This window comes from Pholcus phalangioides, unplaced genomic scaffold, assembly GCF_987345545.1.
Source record: "Pholcus phalangioides strain wild (caught in Gottingen) unplaced genomic scaffold, Ppha-v1.0 ptg000008l_1, whole genome shotgun sequence".
Taxonomy (NCBI): Eukaryota; Metazoa; Arthropoda; class Arachnida; order Araneae; family Pholcidae; genus Pholcus; species Pholcus phalangioides.
In genome coordinates this window covers 23,946,407-23,964,394 of record NW_028301601.1, presented here as the reverse complement: position 1 = coordinate 23,964,394, position 17,988 = coordinate 23,946,407, and the positions used below count along the sequence as shown (strand labels likewise).

At 35.4% G+C, this 17,988-nt stretch overlaps 1 protein-coding gene across 10 annotated transcripts in view; it reads right to left on the bottom strand.

The window, feature by feature from the left end:
- Positions 1 to 17,988, bottom strand: part of LOC149084054 (uncharacterized) — a 59,036-nt gene that overhangs the window by 27,103 nt on the left and 13,945 nt on the right. For 6 of the 10 annotated variants that reach the window (XM_089234402.1, XM_089234409.1, XM_089234407.1 and 3 more), the window contains exons 6-19: positions 16,865 to 16,962; positions 16,591 to 16,749; positions 15,827 to 15,886; positions 14,869 to 15,058; positions 14,497 to 14,694; positions 14,095 to 14,322; positions 11,033 to 11,152; positions 10,119 to 10,422; positions 9,456 to 9,617; positions 7,275 to 7,443; positions 6,886 to 7,048; positions 5,243 to 5,394; positions 4,876 to 4,997; positions 1,381 to 3,403 (exon numbers count right to left, since the gene is read on the bottom strand). In XM_089234402.1, the coding sequence (XP_089090528.1) occupies positions 1,381 to 3,403; positions 4,876 to 4,997; positions 5,243 to 5,394; positions 6,886 to 7,048; positions 7,275 to 7,443; positions 9,456 to 9,617; positions 10,119 to 10,422; positions 11,033 to 11,152; positions 14,095 to 14,322; positions 14,497 to 14,694; positions 14,869 to 15,058; positions 15,827 to 15,886; positions 16,591 to 16,749; positions 16,865 to 16,962 (4,148 nt within the window). The remainder of the gene's footprint in view (positions 1 to 1,380; positions 3,404 to 4,875; positions 4,998 to 5,242; positions 5,395 to 6,885; positions 7,049 to 7,274; positions 7,444 to 9,455; positions 9,618 to 10,118; positions 10,423 to 11,032; positions 11,153 to 14,094; positions 14,323 to 14,496; positions 14,695 to 14,868; positions 15,059 to 15,826; positions 15,887 to 16,590; positions 16,750 to 16,864; positions 16,963 to 17,988) is intronic. The other 4 variants (XM_089234405.1, XM_089234406.1, XM_089234408.1 and 1 more) reach the window with 4 other exon arrangements.

Below are 17,988 nucleotides of genomic sequence, written 5' to 3'. Positions count from 1 at the left end.
CCGCAGAGGAATATGGATGGTTTGGTAATAGTAGTCATTGGGTTCAGCTGTCCATTTTAGTCAAATGGCTTGGAGTTGATGGCTGTTTTCATAGGGAGAATGACACAAGTGATTTGATACTTGAGAGCACGGGACAAGGGGAGCCACAGCTATAAATCTTTGCCAACTTTCTCCAACACAACTGCGTCTCTTTTGAGGTAATGGAAGCAAGAAGCTTTGCATCACAGCCTGGGGTTGTGCGAGTAGTTCTACCCATTAAAAACTACGTATTTACGGGTAAATACTATGGTAAAATTGGAGGGGGGGGGGGGAAATTAAGACAAAATTATGCATTTTATTCATAAAAAACAAAGAACAAGTGAATAAAAACCATGGGAAGAATATGTTTTTACCATGACAGTAAAAGCCATGCCAACCCTGATTTTCTCTACTTAACAAAAACATGACATCATGCAAGCCGCCGGCAATCCTCACTATCCAGTTAGGTTAAATTACCTGTCATTACTCTCAAGAAATACTGCTCAATGTTAGTTCTTCTATTTTTTCGATAAGTTTTGCTAAGAAGACGGATTCACTGGGAGCTTTCTGTAACTGCAAGGGGCCATTACAACAATGAAGTATCGTTTTTGACTCGACATCAGGACTGCAAAGGTTAAATCAGCATCAAAATTGATTAACATGCACAACTCTTGACTGAACTGTGCCACAACTTTGTCCAATGATATGTAAATGTGCTAATAAACTCATGTTTGCACAATTAGGTTAGAGGTCATGGACCACAAGATGATCGAATGCCACATTTGACCAGCTGGGTCATGGGTTGAGAATATACGCATTCATATACAGTTGATCAACGACTTATAAGTACCATAGTTTCATCGAGTTATTTACGTGGTCTTAAATCTCACTAATATTTATCCAAATTTCACATTTAAAGTGTTTTCCGACTCATGCTTTTTCTTGGTTTCTGGAACACATTCCAAGTGGGAAAGATTTTAAAACCAAACACACTCAGCTTCCCATCTCATTGAAACAGTTATTGATAGAGATAGATTCTATTGCAGTGGGAAAGACTGCAATAACCAGAACTACTCTATCGAAGATCTGCAAATACACTTCCGGTAGTTTGAAAGATTGCTTAATTGCATCGCAAACACTTTTTTTGCCATTTATCTCAATAACTTAGGCACACTTCTATGATAAAAGAATCTCTACAATGTCAAATTCCACACCAAAGACTTTCATACTTACATTTTTAATATACATTTACATAGCTGTGGTAACTTAACAATTTACTCCCCAAGTTTAAAAGCAAAATTAATAAGCAGATTAGGGAAAAAAAACTAATATGTTTATAAATGTTGACAGTTAAGACATTACCTATTCGTGAGATCAGCAAGAGCTGCTTGTACACTATCTGGATCTTGCAATTTTATTTCATCAACTCTGTAAACGGTAGTGGTATTTTCACTCTTTGGAGGATAATGACCAGGTTTGGATGAAGACTGTCCTCCTCTGCCATTATTTCTCCCGCCTCCACCTTGTTGGCCAGCACTGCTGGATGGTCGCGAGTTATTGCCAGAGTTGTTCATTTTACTGTCATGGTATCCACCACCGGCTGGAGTGTAGTTCCTTGTACCCATGCGCCCTCTACCAGATTCCCTATTTCTGTTGTCTCTGGGATATCCGTCCCTCTGCCTATTTCTATCATTAGTACCATAGTTTCCTCGTCTAGAATCCTGGGCCATCTTCCTGCCCTGACTTCCATCATTCAGAGGGCGTTGGCTGGAAAAACTCTTGCGGGAAGAGAAACCTTTGTCTCTCAAATCCTTTTTCTTTGGATCGTCCTTCACATCATCATGCCCAACTTTTCTATCCCCAACATCACTGCTTTCGGATGCGGTTTCCCATTCTTCATTGGCCACATCAGAAAGATTTTCTTTTCCCGTTTGATTTATTTTATTGGGTAGCTGGTGGTTCATACCTTGGTATCCACCACTCCTGCCACCACGACCTCTGCCACGAACAGACTGATCATAATTCTCATATCGCCTAGGTTGTCTCTTCTGCAACCTAGGAGGAAGTTGCTCGTACCGATTAGACCTTCTTTGCTGCTGCTGGGATCGTTCAAGAGATCTGGGTTTGCTAGGCTCTTTAAAACCAGATTCAACATTGTCAACCACATGAGCTGAATTTTTCACTTCTTCGTGACTATTTTCTTTCACATGTTCCTCTATCTTCTGCTCATCTGACTTTTCTGGCTTGGAAGATCCAAAAGCTGCCTTTGAAGGTGGTGGCCCATAATTACTGGGCCCATACCTTGGTCCACCTCCACCACGCGTACTTCGGAATGACATGGTGCTTCCACCACGACCCCTGCGTGTGGGCTCACCTCTAGGGGCAAAACCACCTTTGTCATCCCTCTTCATGTCAAAATCACTTTTAGTGTCTTTTCTTGGATCTCGTTTACCACTGTTATCACCATTTCTTTGTGATTTATCACTTCTTGAGTTGTCGCCAACTCTTTGAACACTGTTTTGCAAGCCTGGGCTTTTTTCTCCTTCATAGCCTCTTTCAGAATTTTGATATTTTTCGGCCTGTGCACTCTCTGTGGTGGAGGCACTGGCTTCATCAACAGATACTTCACTGTCTTCATCCTTTTGCCTGAGGCGACCAAGCTTACTGTCCTCAGCCTCTGAGCATGAACTTTCATCACTGTGCCTATCTTTCTTGTCTTTGCCTTTGTCTCTTTCTTTTTGTCGATCGAATCGAGGACCTCTCTCAACTTGAGAACGGCGGTACTCTCGGCTTTTGCCACGATAGGGAACTGTACCATATCCTCTACCACTACTCCGGCCTCTGGAAGAGTCATATCGACCACCAGCTCCCCTGGGGCGAGAATTCAGACCAGCTCTTTCTCTGCCACCAATATCTTTTCTTCTGTCACGGCCTTGCTCAGCCCTTGAAGATAAATGCTCAGGCTTATCTTTGAGATCTTCCCGACTGTCTTTCAACTTATTGTCCATACTCCCAGACTCTTTCTTTAATCCTTCCCCTACTGCACCAAGATCCGTTTTTGAAGTTTCTTTTGCAGATTTCTGTGCATCAAAATGAGGGTCCACTTTTTCCTCAACTTTATCACTGTCTTTCAGATTACCCTCACTTTTTATCCTTTCATTTTTTTCTTCCTTAGCACCTTTGTCCCGCTTTGCATTCAAGTCTGGCTCTATTTTCTTGCAATTGTCTTCCTTGAAAACATCAATTTTTTTCTCTGTGGCACCAGGCGACAAAGACGAGTTATTGTTATTTGTTCGTTTCAATGTAGTAAGGTTTTTCTTCGGTGGAGCAGCAGCACTATCAAACTGTTTTGGAGTGATTGGAAGTGGATGATGCCATTCACGACCTGAAAAAAAAACCAAATTTAGATTAATATCATCTATATGTATCATGTAAGCCAATAACAGAAAAATCATGACAAGAAACAGACAGTTGATGAATGATTTCTCAAGACAAAACCCACAAAACCCAAGTGTTACATTTGATAAATGCTGAAGATGTTATTAATTCATTGATATTATTCTTATTCATAACAAGTCGCAGAATGTCAATAGTGTAGCATTCGAATGTAATGCCGGCTTGGTTGTTATTGTAATGCATGTATTTGCAGTACTGCATCACTAAACAAATATAGGATGTGTAAGGATCTTTGTAACTCTGATACTCAGAGAGAAATTTTTTTTTCTTTCCACAAATAAAAGTTTTGCTGAACCATGCACAAGATATATAACTTTACTGTTTCTTTTAAATATAAACCTGTTAGACAATTCTACACACCCAGTATATTACAGTACCTTTGTAAGTATATACCAGATATATATATATAGCAATAAATATTGAATTGTTTAGTCCTGTCCAAATTCCAAAGCAAAACTGAAAAAGGGAACAATTTTTTTTTGGTATCTAGATTTTTTTACAAGTTGTCCAGCCCTGGTATCCACAGAGGCGCAAACAACTGTACATAGCGGATGCACCATATACGTGGAAAAAATAAATGAATGTGAAGTAACAGCTACAATTTCCAAATATAAAGCATATAACAAAAACTATTTCATATATCATATTAAGATATATAATAACACAAGTAAAAACTATTCCAAATCTATAAAGCCGTAAGTCAAATTTGTTTTAAAAAAATACTCAGTACAAATTATTTGCATGGTCGAAACTTTTCTTTTACTAAGAGATTTCCTGTTAAAAAATTTTATGACAGTTTTTCTGAAAAATGCTATAAGCAGGATGCACTGCAACACAAAAATCAAAGGGTAAAAGTGGTAAACACTAAGTGCTGAAAAGTGAAAATGTTGGGAAAGTGCAAAAAACATTTTGCAGCCCTTAGGGATGTCCACATTTGTGACCTATTTACACGTTTTTTTAGAACAATTTGCCAACTACTAGGTACTTTTTATGTTGACATTATAAAGGATTCAAGGAAACATTTTATTTTCTGGATATTATGCTCAGACAGAGTCGTGTCTCCAGTGGTGTAGATGGTAGCATGCTTGCCCGGTATGCAAGAGGGCCTGGGTTCGACTCCCGGCAGAGACAAGATGACTTTTCTTTCCGAGTTCATCTCAGCATAATATCCAGAAAATAAAATGTTTCCTTGATATCTTGGGCTGAGAAAAAGCCATCTATCTCTTTATAAAGGATTGCTTATTTAACACTTACATGAAAAACTAAGCATTTTTTCTCTTGGCACTTAGTGTTTACCATTTTCACCCATCAGTTCATGCCCAATGATTAAAACCATTCATCTTCATGAAAAAAATTCAAATCTTCAACTGTAATATAATTGACTTAGACTGAAATATATACGTTTTGATTCCATGGGATAAGGAGTATCGCCCCAATCAAGGCCTTTGCCTTTCTCTTCTCTTTGGCCCAATACAGGAGGCCTTTCTCTATCAGACTGAGTCTCTCTCTTCTCTGCGTTGTGTCTAAAAAATTAAATTAAAAAAATTAAATCCATGAATTCATATCAAGTAACAATAGAAATTCAATTTCCTTTTTAGTTTCGCTATTATACAATTTTTTTTGCAATCACCCATATTTTATATTTTTATATTAAAAGTACTAGTACAACAGGCTATTCCATTAAAAATTATTTAGGTTATTTCTAGATCTATAACATTAAAAATTAGGAACTTCATTAATATGCATTGGTATGAAATACAAAAAATACCTTTCATCCTTTATGGAGTCCCGACTCGCTCGAGAATCCCTGCTATCTGGTCTTTGAGGACGATCCATGTCCCACCTATCTTGCCTTTCGTATCTGTCTGGTCTTTCCTTGCTCATCTTATTGCCAGAATCACAAGCTTCATCAAATGGATCCTTAAAAATAAAATCATATATGCCATGGTAAATCAGATTCCATGTTATCCAGTGAGATGATTAGTGCTCACTTGTATTCGAATGAGCTTGGTGTCACATTTATTGTAAAATTCAAGAATCACGGCATGAAAATGGTGACAGTAGACATTCTATAAGTGTCAATTATCCGGAAATGCACTTTGGTTTATGGAATCAATTTAGTAGAATTTTCCAAAGTTACTGAGTCACCACAAAATGCAAGGTGACTCGGTTTGCCTTCACCTTACAAATGAATCAAACACTGCCATATTTATCATGATAGAACTAATCGTACGTTCAACAGAACTGCATCATTGTCCAGCAACCTTGAGGATGGATTATGTGACTGGACTGGACACATTCAATCTACAAACTAGATAGAAATCTGTGGGGACAACCTTGAATATTGCTACAAAAATCCGGAATAACAGTCCCAAGTGAATCTTCGATAAAACAATACTTGAAATTGTTTCTAATTTAAAGTACTGAAACTATTGAATCTCATATCGCATAGAATCACCATACTTTAATGTGTATAAATAATTCTCATGAATAAGAAGAGGAACACCCCCACAAGAATGTTTATTTAAAAATTTAGAAACAGTTGAAAAGAGATCTATAATATATTCATGTAAAAGAAACCCTCTCCTATTTTTGGGACCCAATTGGCTGGCTATTTAGAGGTTTCTCATACACGCTAAAACACGGTATTTACCAAAGCTTTTGAAGTTCAACACAAACATTATTTGACATGATGTCGCTCTCCACTTGTCAATGTAAGATATACACAAAACTGGATGTTGTGAAGATATTAATTTTTTTGAGATGTTGATTTATTAAAGAAGGAAAAACTCACCTGCCTCTACCGGGAGTCAAAACCTGAGTCCCTCGTTTGCTATATATATGCTCCAATGAAGGAAAACTGCCATCTCCTCTATAGCTTAGTGTTGAGAGCACTCGTCCAGCAAACGAGGGACCCGGATTGACTACTGGTAGAGGAAGAGGAGTTTTTCCCCTTCAAAAAAAATAAAAAAATAAACATCTCAAACAATAAATATCTTCACAACATCCAGTTTTCTCTCTCTATATCTTGCACAAAGATTGTTATTGAAACTTTCCAAACCTGTGGCCCAATGAATATAATCAAATGACTTCCCAGACGGACAGAGATAGGATAATTTGCTGATGACATGAATCGGGCAAAAGGTTTTGCGCACCAAAGCAGTTGAAGAAAATTATTTCATGAAATAATGGACACGTTCTTTGTTCCAAGAGAAAATTTGCTCGATAATATAACATCATTTCATGAACTAATTACAATATATTGCACCAAACCAGTTTATATCTACATACATCTGATAACTACCAACACTTGCTTGGTTTGAATCCAAACAAAGCATTGTTTTCATAAAAATATGTGAATGCAACTGAGAAATCTTTTATATCACGTGCTCAAAACTGCCAAATACTCACAGGCATTCTTTCGTCATACTCCTTCAGATTAGACCATGAACAACTCCCAGACTTAGAACCTTTTTCTGCCGAATCCCTTGGGTCACTCTGTTTAGTATCATTTCTGTCTTTTCCAGATTCTCTTCCTTTATAACGATAGTCTTGAGTTTCAAAATCTCTTTCCCTAAATATTAAAAAAAAATAATGAACTGCAGCTTTCAGTCAAAGAAACCTGTGAACTTCAAATGCTTGCAGATAGTGCTGAATACAAATTTCAAATAATCTCAGAGAGCGACTTAAAATAATTAAGTTAAGAGTTGTAAATGAAGCAAAAATATAAAAATGAATCATGAGGAATAAAAAAAAATGGCATAGCTAATAACACATTCAGTCCAAGTGAGTTTTTTTACCTTGAGTCAGATGACCTGTCCATATCTTTTGATGAAGGATCAAACTGTTTCTCATCAGTATCAGGGGTCCTTTTACAGTCACTTCCTCTCTGAGAAGAATCGTACATCATTCCTCCGCTGCATTCACCTTTCTGATCATAATAATTATCTGTCGAAGAGCCATGCCAGCCTGTTGAAAATATAACAAGGTGTAAATAAAACCAATACAAAAGTACAAAAAGGTTACAATAAGCAAATCGCATAACAAAGTGACTAAATAATGAAACTAGCTCAAAATAAATGTGGATGTCTATGTTTTTTTAAATACAATCACCCAAAACCAAAGAAATCATAACTAAAAAAAAAAACTCAGAAAAAAAAAATCCACTGTCCATAAGTTTCGCGTCGCCGGTTGCCAAACAGCGACAAAATATTTCATTCGCCGAATAAATAAAAGATTGAATTTGCTGAATAGTGAGTGTTCATTCAGCCTCTTGATGGTCGAATCGGACATTCGACACAGTTGTTTTGGAATTTGCTTAGGTTCTCTCTCATTTTACAACTTTTTCCATCTGATTAGCTAAATTGCAACAATTGATTAAAAAGTCAGGGTATTACAAAAAATTAATTAATGATAAGTCTTCAAAATTTTTCCCAACAAATAAACCACTTTTTTTTAACATGCCGTTTGAAGTAGAATTTATGACAAGAGATTGTACGCTACTCAACAATACATTAAAAGCAATGGACATCCACAATCACCTATCCACCCTGTTGAAAATTTCAAACAATTGCCTTTAACAATGATTTTACTCTTGAAAACATTGAAGAAAAAAAACCCCTAACCGTGGTTTCTGAAAAAAAACCTTTATTCATGAATTTAAAGGCTTCATTTTGAAAAAATTGGGTTTTTAATCATTTTTAGACCAAAAAAAAAAAAAAAAATACAATGCCCAATCATTTTATATGTTACACACACCAGGAATTAACAAATGAAAAATTAATATAAAAAAAAGAGGTACCAACAAAATTTCATACGGCGCCAAACAATTTTTTATCTAAATGAAATTGGGCCAAAATAGTGAATTTCTTTTTAATTGCCCAAGACTTAGGGACACCTTTGAATGCTAACAGACACACAGGCATAATTTTTGATGTTTTTTGTCAGACCCCAATTAAGTTATCATACAGAAAAAAAATATTAGGTGCAGATTCCAATTTTTTAGTCACTATGCAACCTGGGAATTGCCCAACCTTGATGTAAAACGAAAAACTAAACCAGAATATACAAAAACTAGTTTAAACAGCTGTGTTTCCATGCTTAATTAACTCTTTAATGCCCAGATAGAAAACCTGGGAGGTTCGTGAAAATACAAGTTTTTTGTGTTCGAAGTGGACTCGTCCAAATTTCGGCCACTTTCCCCACCTTCTCTACATGAGTTTATATTCATGCCACCCTTTGCATTGACGTTCACCCTTTCATTTCAATGGATTGTCAAGAGATAATTTATCTATATATACTGAAAACACCCCTTTCCTCACAGTATTATCTCTTTGTAAAATGCATTGAGTACCCTTATCTTTCTATAAATGAAAAGACTGGTATACATGTGTGAGTGCAAGGAGGATCCATACAGGTCTATTGTGTGAGAGGGTCTAATGTGTCAGTAAGGAAGACAGTAACTTTACTTGGATATAATCAGTTCATTCTCAAGAAGCATTTTAGTGCATCAGCTTTTAAAATCCCATTGATAGGGTGTTGCAGTTGTCTTCTCCGTTCCCGCCTCTGACAAGAGCTTTCATCTTCTTCCAAGTTGGTGACAAAAGCCCACCAAAACATACCCATACCCCCTAGCTGGGCCGACTTGAGGCGGTTACGGGAATTAACCTACTCGGCCGATCTGGGCATTATAGAGTTAATGAACTCAAATATGGTTCATGCAAAATGAAATCGTACAGATATGCCAGGTATAGTAACATATTATATTCACTTAAATACGCATTTTCTCTCCTCTAAAATGGTACTTAACCATTTGTGATAATATTGCTTATATGTGTATTTTTTTGCAGCTGAGAAATAAAGTATGTGACAGATTTATTGTAATTATGGTATTTGCGCTTACACCTATAAATATAAAAAGATAAAGTATCAAAATATGTAATAAATGAAATAAATTCCTTGAAGAAATTTTAAGGACTTACCTGCAGGCACGCCCTGTCTTCTTTCCCAGTTGATAAAATGATCCCTTGATTCCCTGTCATATACCATATTCTGATCTGGAGTGCGTCTATCACTCTCACAGCTTTCACTATCTGAGCCATGGCTGCTTGAATGAGGCCTGTTCATTTTCGACATGGGCATCGCTAAATTAAAAACACACACACACATAAACTATTATATAAAACAAAGGAATTTCATTTTTAACCAACTTAAATGGTTATACATGAAACAAAACCCAAAAAAACTATTAAATTCAATCATTCATGGTAAAAATAACATATTTCAACAAACTTTGTTTACAAGGCTGAAAAAAATAAACCCAAGAAGTGCTACATGACATAACATTTTCAACATCTTTATTTTATACACGATGAGTACCTTCAATATCTATGAAAATTATATTTAACCCTTTGAACTTCACAAGTAGTTGGAGATGTACTTTTCCATAGATTGGGGGGGGGGGGGGGAGAAGAAGAATCCCTCCACATATTGTAAACCCCAGATGCCTATGATCCATCCACAATCGGAGCAGCTGGGTTAAACAATGTCATCTTTAATGCCTTGTCATAGTTGCAGAATCAAGGTTATAAAATCGAATGCCCTTCAAACCAAAAATAAAGAAAATCATTACAAATTGTAATTACCTGGCACAGGACACATGTAAGGACGCTGTCCTTGATGATTTGCCCACCGAGGATCATACTTGACATTCATGTTAACTTGACCCTGAGGCAGTCCATGAATGCCACCAGAACCAGGAGAAGCCATGGGATGCTGAGGGCCACCCTGTCCACCAACTGGCATATTGTTCCTCTGGAAATGTGACTGGCCCGCAGGAGGTCCTTGCATTGGCTGGTGGGTTTGCTGTTGCCTAATCATTTCTGCAGCGTGCTGCTTCTGGAAACGTGGAGGCACATTCCTCTGGAACTGCTTTGGAAAGTTGCAGGACTGCAAATTAAACATGCAAATGATTTGCACACACGAAAAACATACACTCACACAGTCACAAAATAACTTTCATTGGATTCAAAACATACCAAGTACTCCACATCCATATCCAAAAACAAGCAGAATGAAATATCAAATCAGACAGATACTTATACATATTTTGGGAGGCATACAATCCCATGCTAAAATTATTCGAGAAAACGTAATCCCCCTCATTTCAATTAACAGAGTATTAAAAAAATGACTGCCACTTTCTTAGTCAAAAGAAAAAGGCCCACAAACCCATCCTGTGATGGTTTTGCGAGCCTTTTTCTTGTAAAAATCAGCTCTTACATCAGTTTTTAATGATACAATTAACAAGTTAACAAAATTAGTTCAGAAAGAATTTGAACAATTCTTCTAATTGACCTTGCATGTGCTCTTCAACTTACCTGCTGAATGTGTATGTAAAAAATTATTTTATTTCACATATGCATGGTTTTGCTATATTTTGGTACATCACTTTTTAGAACCTGACGTTTTAAGTTTAACATGCAGACTATATATGCTCTGAGGTAAAAGAATGAAGGACTTGTAGCTCATATTGTATAATACAAAAAATCATACACACCTGGTAAGAAGACTGAGCTCTTTCTCTTTCACGTATATCCCTTGCAACAGACTTATCATCTCTGTTTTCACTGCTATGCCTTGACCTTACATCTTCATCATGATCAAGTTCTTTTCTTTCCTAACAATAAATAAGGTAAAGGGTGAATCCCTGCCGTATAACAGGAAACAAACAAACTTGGTTAGTTATAACTAGTCATTTAAACTCGGCTCTACAGCAGCATAGTTCATTTCACGCACTTCCACAAATTTCTGACTTTTACAGCTACATTTAAAAAAGAAAAAAACATTCCAGACATGGTAATTTTTTAAATAAAAAGTTTGCCAAGTTCTTTTTAAAAAGCAACAAAAGAATGTGATTAATATAAAAATGGACTTTCCCCTATACAAATCCACAATTTCTTCACTAAATTTTTTGATTTGAGTTTCACAGCATGAACCAGTTTTTTACACGTTTTCCTTATTTTCAAACTTATGCTTCCTTTTCCCATGTGCAGCTTTTTGCTCCCCACATTTCTCTTTCTATAGTCCGTTTCAGGTTAACTTTGCAGTGAAGAGGAAGCTACGAGGGAACCTCATCACTCGTTGCTATGGCAACAAAAGCCTCTTAACCAATGTATCGATGCGCGTCCTCGGTAAGGTATGGAAGATTTCTAGGCTATCGAGCCAAAATGTCGTGGTTGCTATAGATTTTTGATAATGGTAACTACTATTTTTTTCTAATTTAAAAATTTCAAACGAAGAAACATGGATTCTAAACGATATTTTTCATTATTTTTTCCAAAATCACTAAAAAAATTGAAATATTCTGTATAAAAGATCATCATAAAAACTCCGATTTACGGGAACTTTATTTTGCAGCGAAGGAGTACACGCTCTACCTTTCTCTCCACTGCAAAGTTAACCGGAAACGGACTATAGTTTCCTTCCCCCCCCCAAAAAAATAGTTAATGATTATTAGAGAAAACTTTGATGCTTCCAGGATGATTTCCCATTAGCAGCTTAACACTTTCTAAGGCTGTTATTAAATACTCCTCTGAAAAACGCTTTTCTCACTGTGATAGATTTGTGTGTTATTACTATTACATACAGGGTGATCAGCGAATAAGCCCTTATTTCAAAATTAAATATCTCTACAACAAAGATCAATAGAATTATGCGGTAAACGGTACGTTTATTAGCAAAACTGTAAGAATGTTGTACAGAAATTTTGAAATTTTTTTTAATTTTTTAAAATTTAAAAAAAAAAACCCGGAGATTTTGGGGTTCCGAAAATCCTCATTTGTGTGAAGACAAACCACTGCATTCGCCTAAAGTTACTGCATGGGCTGCGGTATGCGCTGACAAATTGTTCAGAAATGGTAAAGTAACGTTCAGTAGTAATCGTTTTTCGCACGAAGAAGGGGCCGATAATGCCTCTGGCGCATACCGCAGCCCATGCAGTAACTTTAGGCATTTAGGCAAATGCAGTGGTTTCTCTTCACACAAATGAGGATTTTCGGAACCCCAAAATCTCCAGTTTTTTTTTTTTTAAATTTTAAAAAAACTAAATTTTCGAAATTTCTGTACAACATTCTTACAGTTTTGCTAATAAACGTACCGTTTACCGCATAATTCTGTTGATCTTTGTTGTAGAGATATTTAATTTTGAAATAAGGGCTTATTCGCTGATCACCCTGTATCTGGAACCATTGATTTCTGCCTTAAGATGGAATTTTTAATGGGAACAAATACTTTCCACATCAAAAAAATTCAAAGGGGTAGGACCATGTTCAGTAAAATAAAAACTATTTTCACTAAATAGTATTCTCAAACAATAAATCTCCAAGAAAAATCCAGAAATCCAAAAGAAAAAAAATGGCCCTTTAGAGGGTTAGCCCAGGGATATATATAAGGGCTGTTTCATGATGCACCAGTGTCAGTACTAGCCAACATAATCACCCTGACAGAACCAGTTTATAGCCATAGCCTACCCTGTTATTTCAAGGTTGCTTTAGTAAGCATTAGAGCAGTGATGTCATGCATCTGATCCAAGACAGCAAGAGAAATAAAAGGGGATAGGGCAATAAACACTATATAGCCCTAAGCTCAAGCCCCACATGAACTGAATCATGTAATGTTCCAGACTTGGCAACAAAGCTGGGCTCAAAGAGAACTCAACATCAGGATAAGTCTGATGGCAGAGATCAGGCAATTCATGTCATTTATCGTATGGTGTGATAACTTACTAAAGTTTTTGAAAGTTTATCCCCGGGTTTATAAAGAACACTAGATTCAATGATGCATAACCACATGATGGCATGAGAAGAAACCGTTCTGATAGCTAGCCACACAGCTCTTTTTTGTATTTTAGTCAAGATAAATAACAGCAAATACATCAAGTGTCTCTCAGGTTTTATAAAACAAACAAAATCTTTCCATTTAAATATCTAACGTTACTGACATTATACTAACTATACTTATATCTAACTTTACACTCATTAAACTGCTTTTTTACACACACTCATCTAAAAAATATGGTGACAATATATAAAACTCATAAACGAGTACCCGCCTTGCAATTAAGAATAAGAAAAATTATAAACAAAGAAATTGGTTTCGAACAAAAATTTCAACTTTTTTGTCACTATTTCTTGCTAAAAAAAATTGTATTCAAATACAAAGACTGAACAAAAGTAAAAGTAACAGCGACAATGGTGACCAGGCAATTCACATAGATGCCTAAAAAAGTATGCACAGGATTACTAATTTGGAATCTAAAGGCTACACAGGATACTTGGAAATTACGTCAGTGTCCCAATGAAGAAAAAGGTCTACAATTCTTGAAAGTCTGAGAAAACATTTGACCATTTTTCTAAAGAAAATGTTTTACTGGCAAGAAATTTACTGGCCCTTAAATTACCTTTCCTACTCATCAAGCCCTCCATTATCAATACTCAATTTTACTGGAAAAATTACATTAATTACATTTCCTTGTTTTAGCCATCCTCTATTAGTATAAAAAGATGTAATCACAAAAACTTCAGTCATAAACACAATGTGAAAATAATGCGACATGCATACTTTTTCACTCTTCTCAAGTGCTTTTGCTTTTTCTTGAGCAGTTTGTTTGCTCTGCTCATATCGCTTCTCTTCCTCAGCCCTTCTTTGTCTAGCCCTCTCAACAGCTTCTGTCATTTCCTCAGAATGCTGCTTTCGGTGCTGACGCCAACCCTCCTCTTCATCTGCTAGCGATGAAAGCCTCGAGCTTTGCCTCTGAGGGCGTGGTGGAGGAGGATAATTTCCATGTTGCTGTTTTTAATAACAAACATGTACACCTTGTAATTAACCAAATGAATGCAAGCTCTACTTTGAGAGTTACTACTGTACATAATTTATGTTTTTTTTTTTTTTCTACTTTTAAATCATCCAACTAAAATTTATAATTAAAAAATAATCGAATATTAAATAAAAATGTTCGATTACCTGTTGGGGTGGTGGAACCTGGCCCATCCGCATGTGAGGAGGAGGATATGCTGCATTGGGCTGAGTAGGAGGTGGTCCTCTGTAATCAAATGGCACCCTCTGTTGTACCTGCGATGGCTGCCAATGCCTTTGCATTTCCATTCCCATGTTGGGTTGTCTAGCATGAGGAGCTTGGGACCAATTTTTCCACCTTTCATCCTTTAAGAATTATAGCGATTCGTGAGGCAGTGCAAAATTTAAAATATAGGGACACATATTTGTGTATACACTAGCATACAATCCTACACATCCTTATATATAAAAATTCCCTGTACTTGGAAAACATTTTTCTTGAAAAATAAGTTCGTATAAATATTGCAGAACATTTCTTACCCCTTCTCTGGAATAGCCTTCAGGTCGTTCAGAAGCCCAATCCTGGTCACTTTCTATTTTCTTCTCAGTCCTTGAATCTCGCCAGTCTGTTTCACGATTTCTATCTTCTCGATCTGATACTGAAGTGCGTTCTCTGTCATGGTCTCTATCCATTTTGCTGGCTCCATGGCTCTTTTTTTCTTCTATGTCCCTAGAAATGAAAGGGGTTCTATATATAAAATACATTCTAGTTATGATATAGTCAGCATACGTGAAAAATAATGAATGCATCCTGATAAAAAAATCAACACATTGGTATGAAAGATCATTCAAACATTATTCTCCTATATATTTACTAAAATTATATTAGAGCTGCAACTTTCTACTTTCAAAGTTCTACAAATAGGATTTATTAACCCTTTACTTCTATTTAGCTTTCTTAATAAGTTTCTTAATAAAAGCATTGTGTATTTTTGACATCGATGCTTCTAAGCCACTCCAAAATATTTGATTTCAATATTTGATTATTAATTATTTTTCCACCTTTCATCCTTTAAGAATTATTGAGATGTTCTTAAAGTTTCTACAGCTACCTCAAATGTACACATGGCTCAAAGTCTTTCTTGACAAACCAGAAAAATTTTTAACCCTTACATTTTGGAGGGAAATACTATGTATGGAGGATACATATTGCTGTGCATTTTTCAACAATGATAGAAAAGTAATTTGACAAACAATAAATGACATTTTTATGCTATTCAAATTTATGTAAATCAGTTCCCTGTGAAAAATAAAATTTTTTTATGTAAAATGTCATTTAGGGTACCACATTTGCTTAATATATCGACTGACATTTTTTCTCCTCTGGATATTCAATGCTTAATAATTAAAAATTAATCACCAAATAAAAATAGGCGCCTTGGCTAACTTAATCATGTTAAAAAGGTATTTTATAAATCGACCATATCCTGTGACTTACCTCTTATCCTTTTTCTGACCAGAAGGAGCATCTTCATCATCACTGAACACCAACTTTGCACTGGAAAAAAAATTATGATTTTTAAAAGAGTTCCACACAAAAGAAAAACTAACATATGAGATATTAAAAGCTATCACAGTGGGTGATGAGAAGCGAAACATAGTTGATCAGCTTCAACATTTCATCATTCAGCTTATATGCATCATTTCATAAATACATGAAATAAAAACTATGATCAGGAAATTGTGTTTCAATACCATCAAAAATTGTAAAATGCTGCTTTTCTAAACATTCGCCATTATTGATGAAATATCCTGCGTTCTCAAAAGCTTTTCATTTTAGCAATAAGCTCAGGTGTTTTCTAAAGCTTACTTTCCAATGAGCACATTGACCATCCCCTTAATTCTGCTGAACTCAAAAGGAAGAAAATCCCATAAAAAAAAGATACTGCATTTTACAAGGAGTGCAGCGATTACAGCTATGCTGTAAAACAATTAAATTCCTCATCTTGAATCAAATCAAAATTTTGATATCATATAACAGTTGAATCCTGTTCTAACGAATACCAATATAGCAAGAAAAACTTGTTTTAACAAACACTTTTCTAATAAGCCAGATAAGTTTGCATAGAAACAATGCGAAAACTTAGTAGACAATACAACAGGAATTGTACACATATGATTTTGATAAATTAAAAAACGCCAGCATATGACACACATTTCCTGTTGAGGGGAACATGAAACTATTATCTCAAACAAGCTTACTTGTAATCAATTTCACCATGTGAGGTTGCCCATGTGTCTTGGGTGTCATTGAGTAAGATTTCATCAAAGCCCTTTAATGCCTTTTCTGTGATTATAGCAGCAGGACGTTGATATGCCTCCTCTTCGGCTAAAGGACGAACTTGTTGAGACTGCTGACGCCTGATTTTAAACAGCAATTGAAAATTAATAACATGTTATTACGCATTCTTTCAATTAAAAAAAAAAAAAGCATTATCACAAAAAAATTAAATAAATAAAACTAGGGAATTCAAACCTCTGTTCTGGATGAGGATAGGGTTGCCTGGAAGGCGGTGGTGGAGGCATACCAGAAAAATTCGGATAACCACCAGGATATGAATTTCTTTGATACATCTTGATATAATATGAAAAAAGAAAAATTATTTAGCTTAATATGTGAGCACAACTTTCATAAACAACTAAATGGGCCATCTCTATGAAAAGCTAAATTAAAAATTGATTATTTATTATGTAAATCAATATAGCAAAAATACTTTTTCCAATTATAAAATACAGTCAAACTTAGTTAATTTGAAGTCCAAAGTCACTGGGAAAAAAGTTTGAATTATCCAATCAATCTATCCCAGGTCAGTATAATGACTACAAATTACAACATTGTTGATGCCAATCATCAATATTGACATATAATTATTAAAATTTTATGATCAGTTATGAAACCATTTCTTAAATATTAATAATTATAAAAATTAATCTTAGCTGCAACATTATTCCCTGTTCTGGAATCGGCATCACTGCAAGATTTCTCGACCATGTTCAAAGCCTGACTTACGGAATTATGGAAACTGTTCATAATCATCCGTTATGAAACTGTTTCCCAAATTTTACTCACCATTCTTATGCTATCAAGAAAATATACTTTCATTAACGTATTACACAATTTGAAATTTCTGATACTTTCCGCACTCTTAATGACAACAAAAAGATTCAGATTTTGAATGTTATACCTTGATCTGTGGATTAAAAAGCATAGTTGGCATCAAGTGGTACGCAATCCCAATGCACTCCAGCTGAACAATGTTAAAATGGATATTTAATTATATTCGGGGGGAAAAAAAATATAAAGGAAAAACAGAATTTTCAGGCTTTTATTAGTCTTAAAAAATTTGTTGTATCGAGAAAAGCAAAGTCTGGCTTTTTGTAGCATTTTTCCAAACTAGATTTGCTTATAGAAAAATATTTTCTCCCCTCCAATTTGAAAGAATCCAGTAAATTTGAAAATAGTTCGAATTAAACAAGAAATTTCAATATTATATTACATAGAAAAGTCAAGGACTTCGTAGTAAAAGTTTGAATCGGATGAAATTCGAATTAACCAAGTTCTACTGTATTTATAATCAGCTTTTTTAACAAACAGGATAT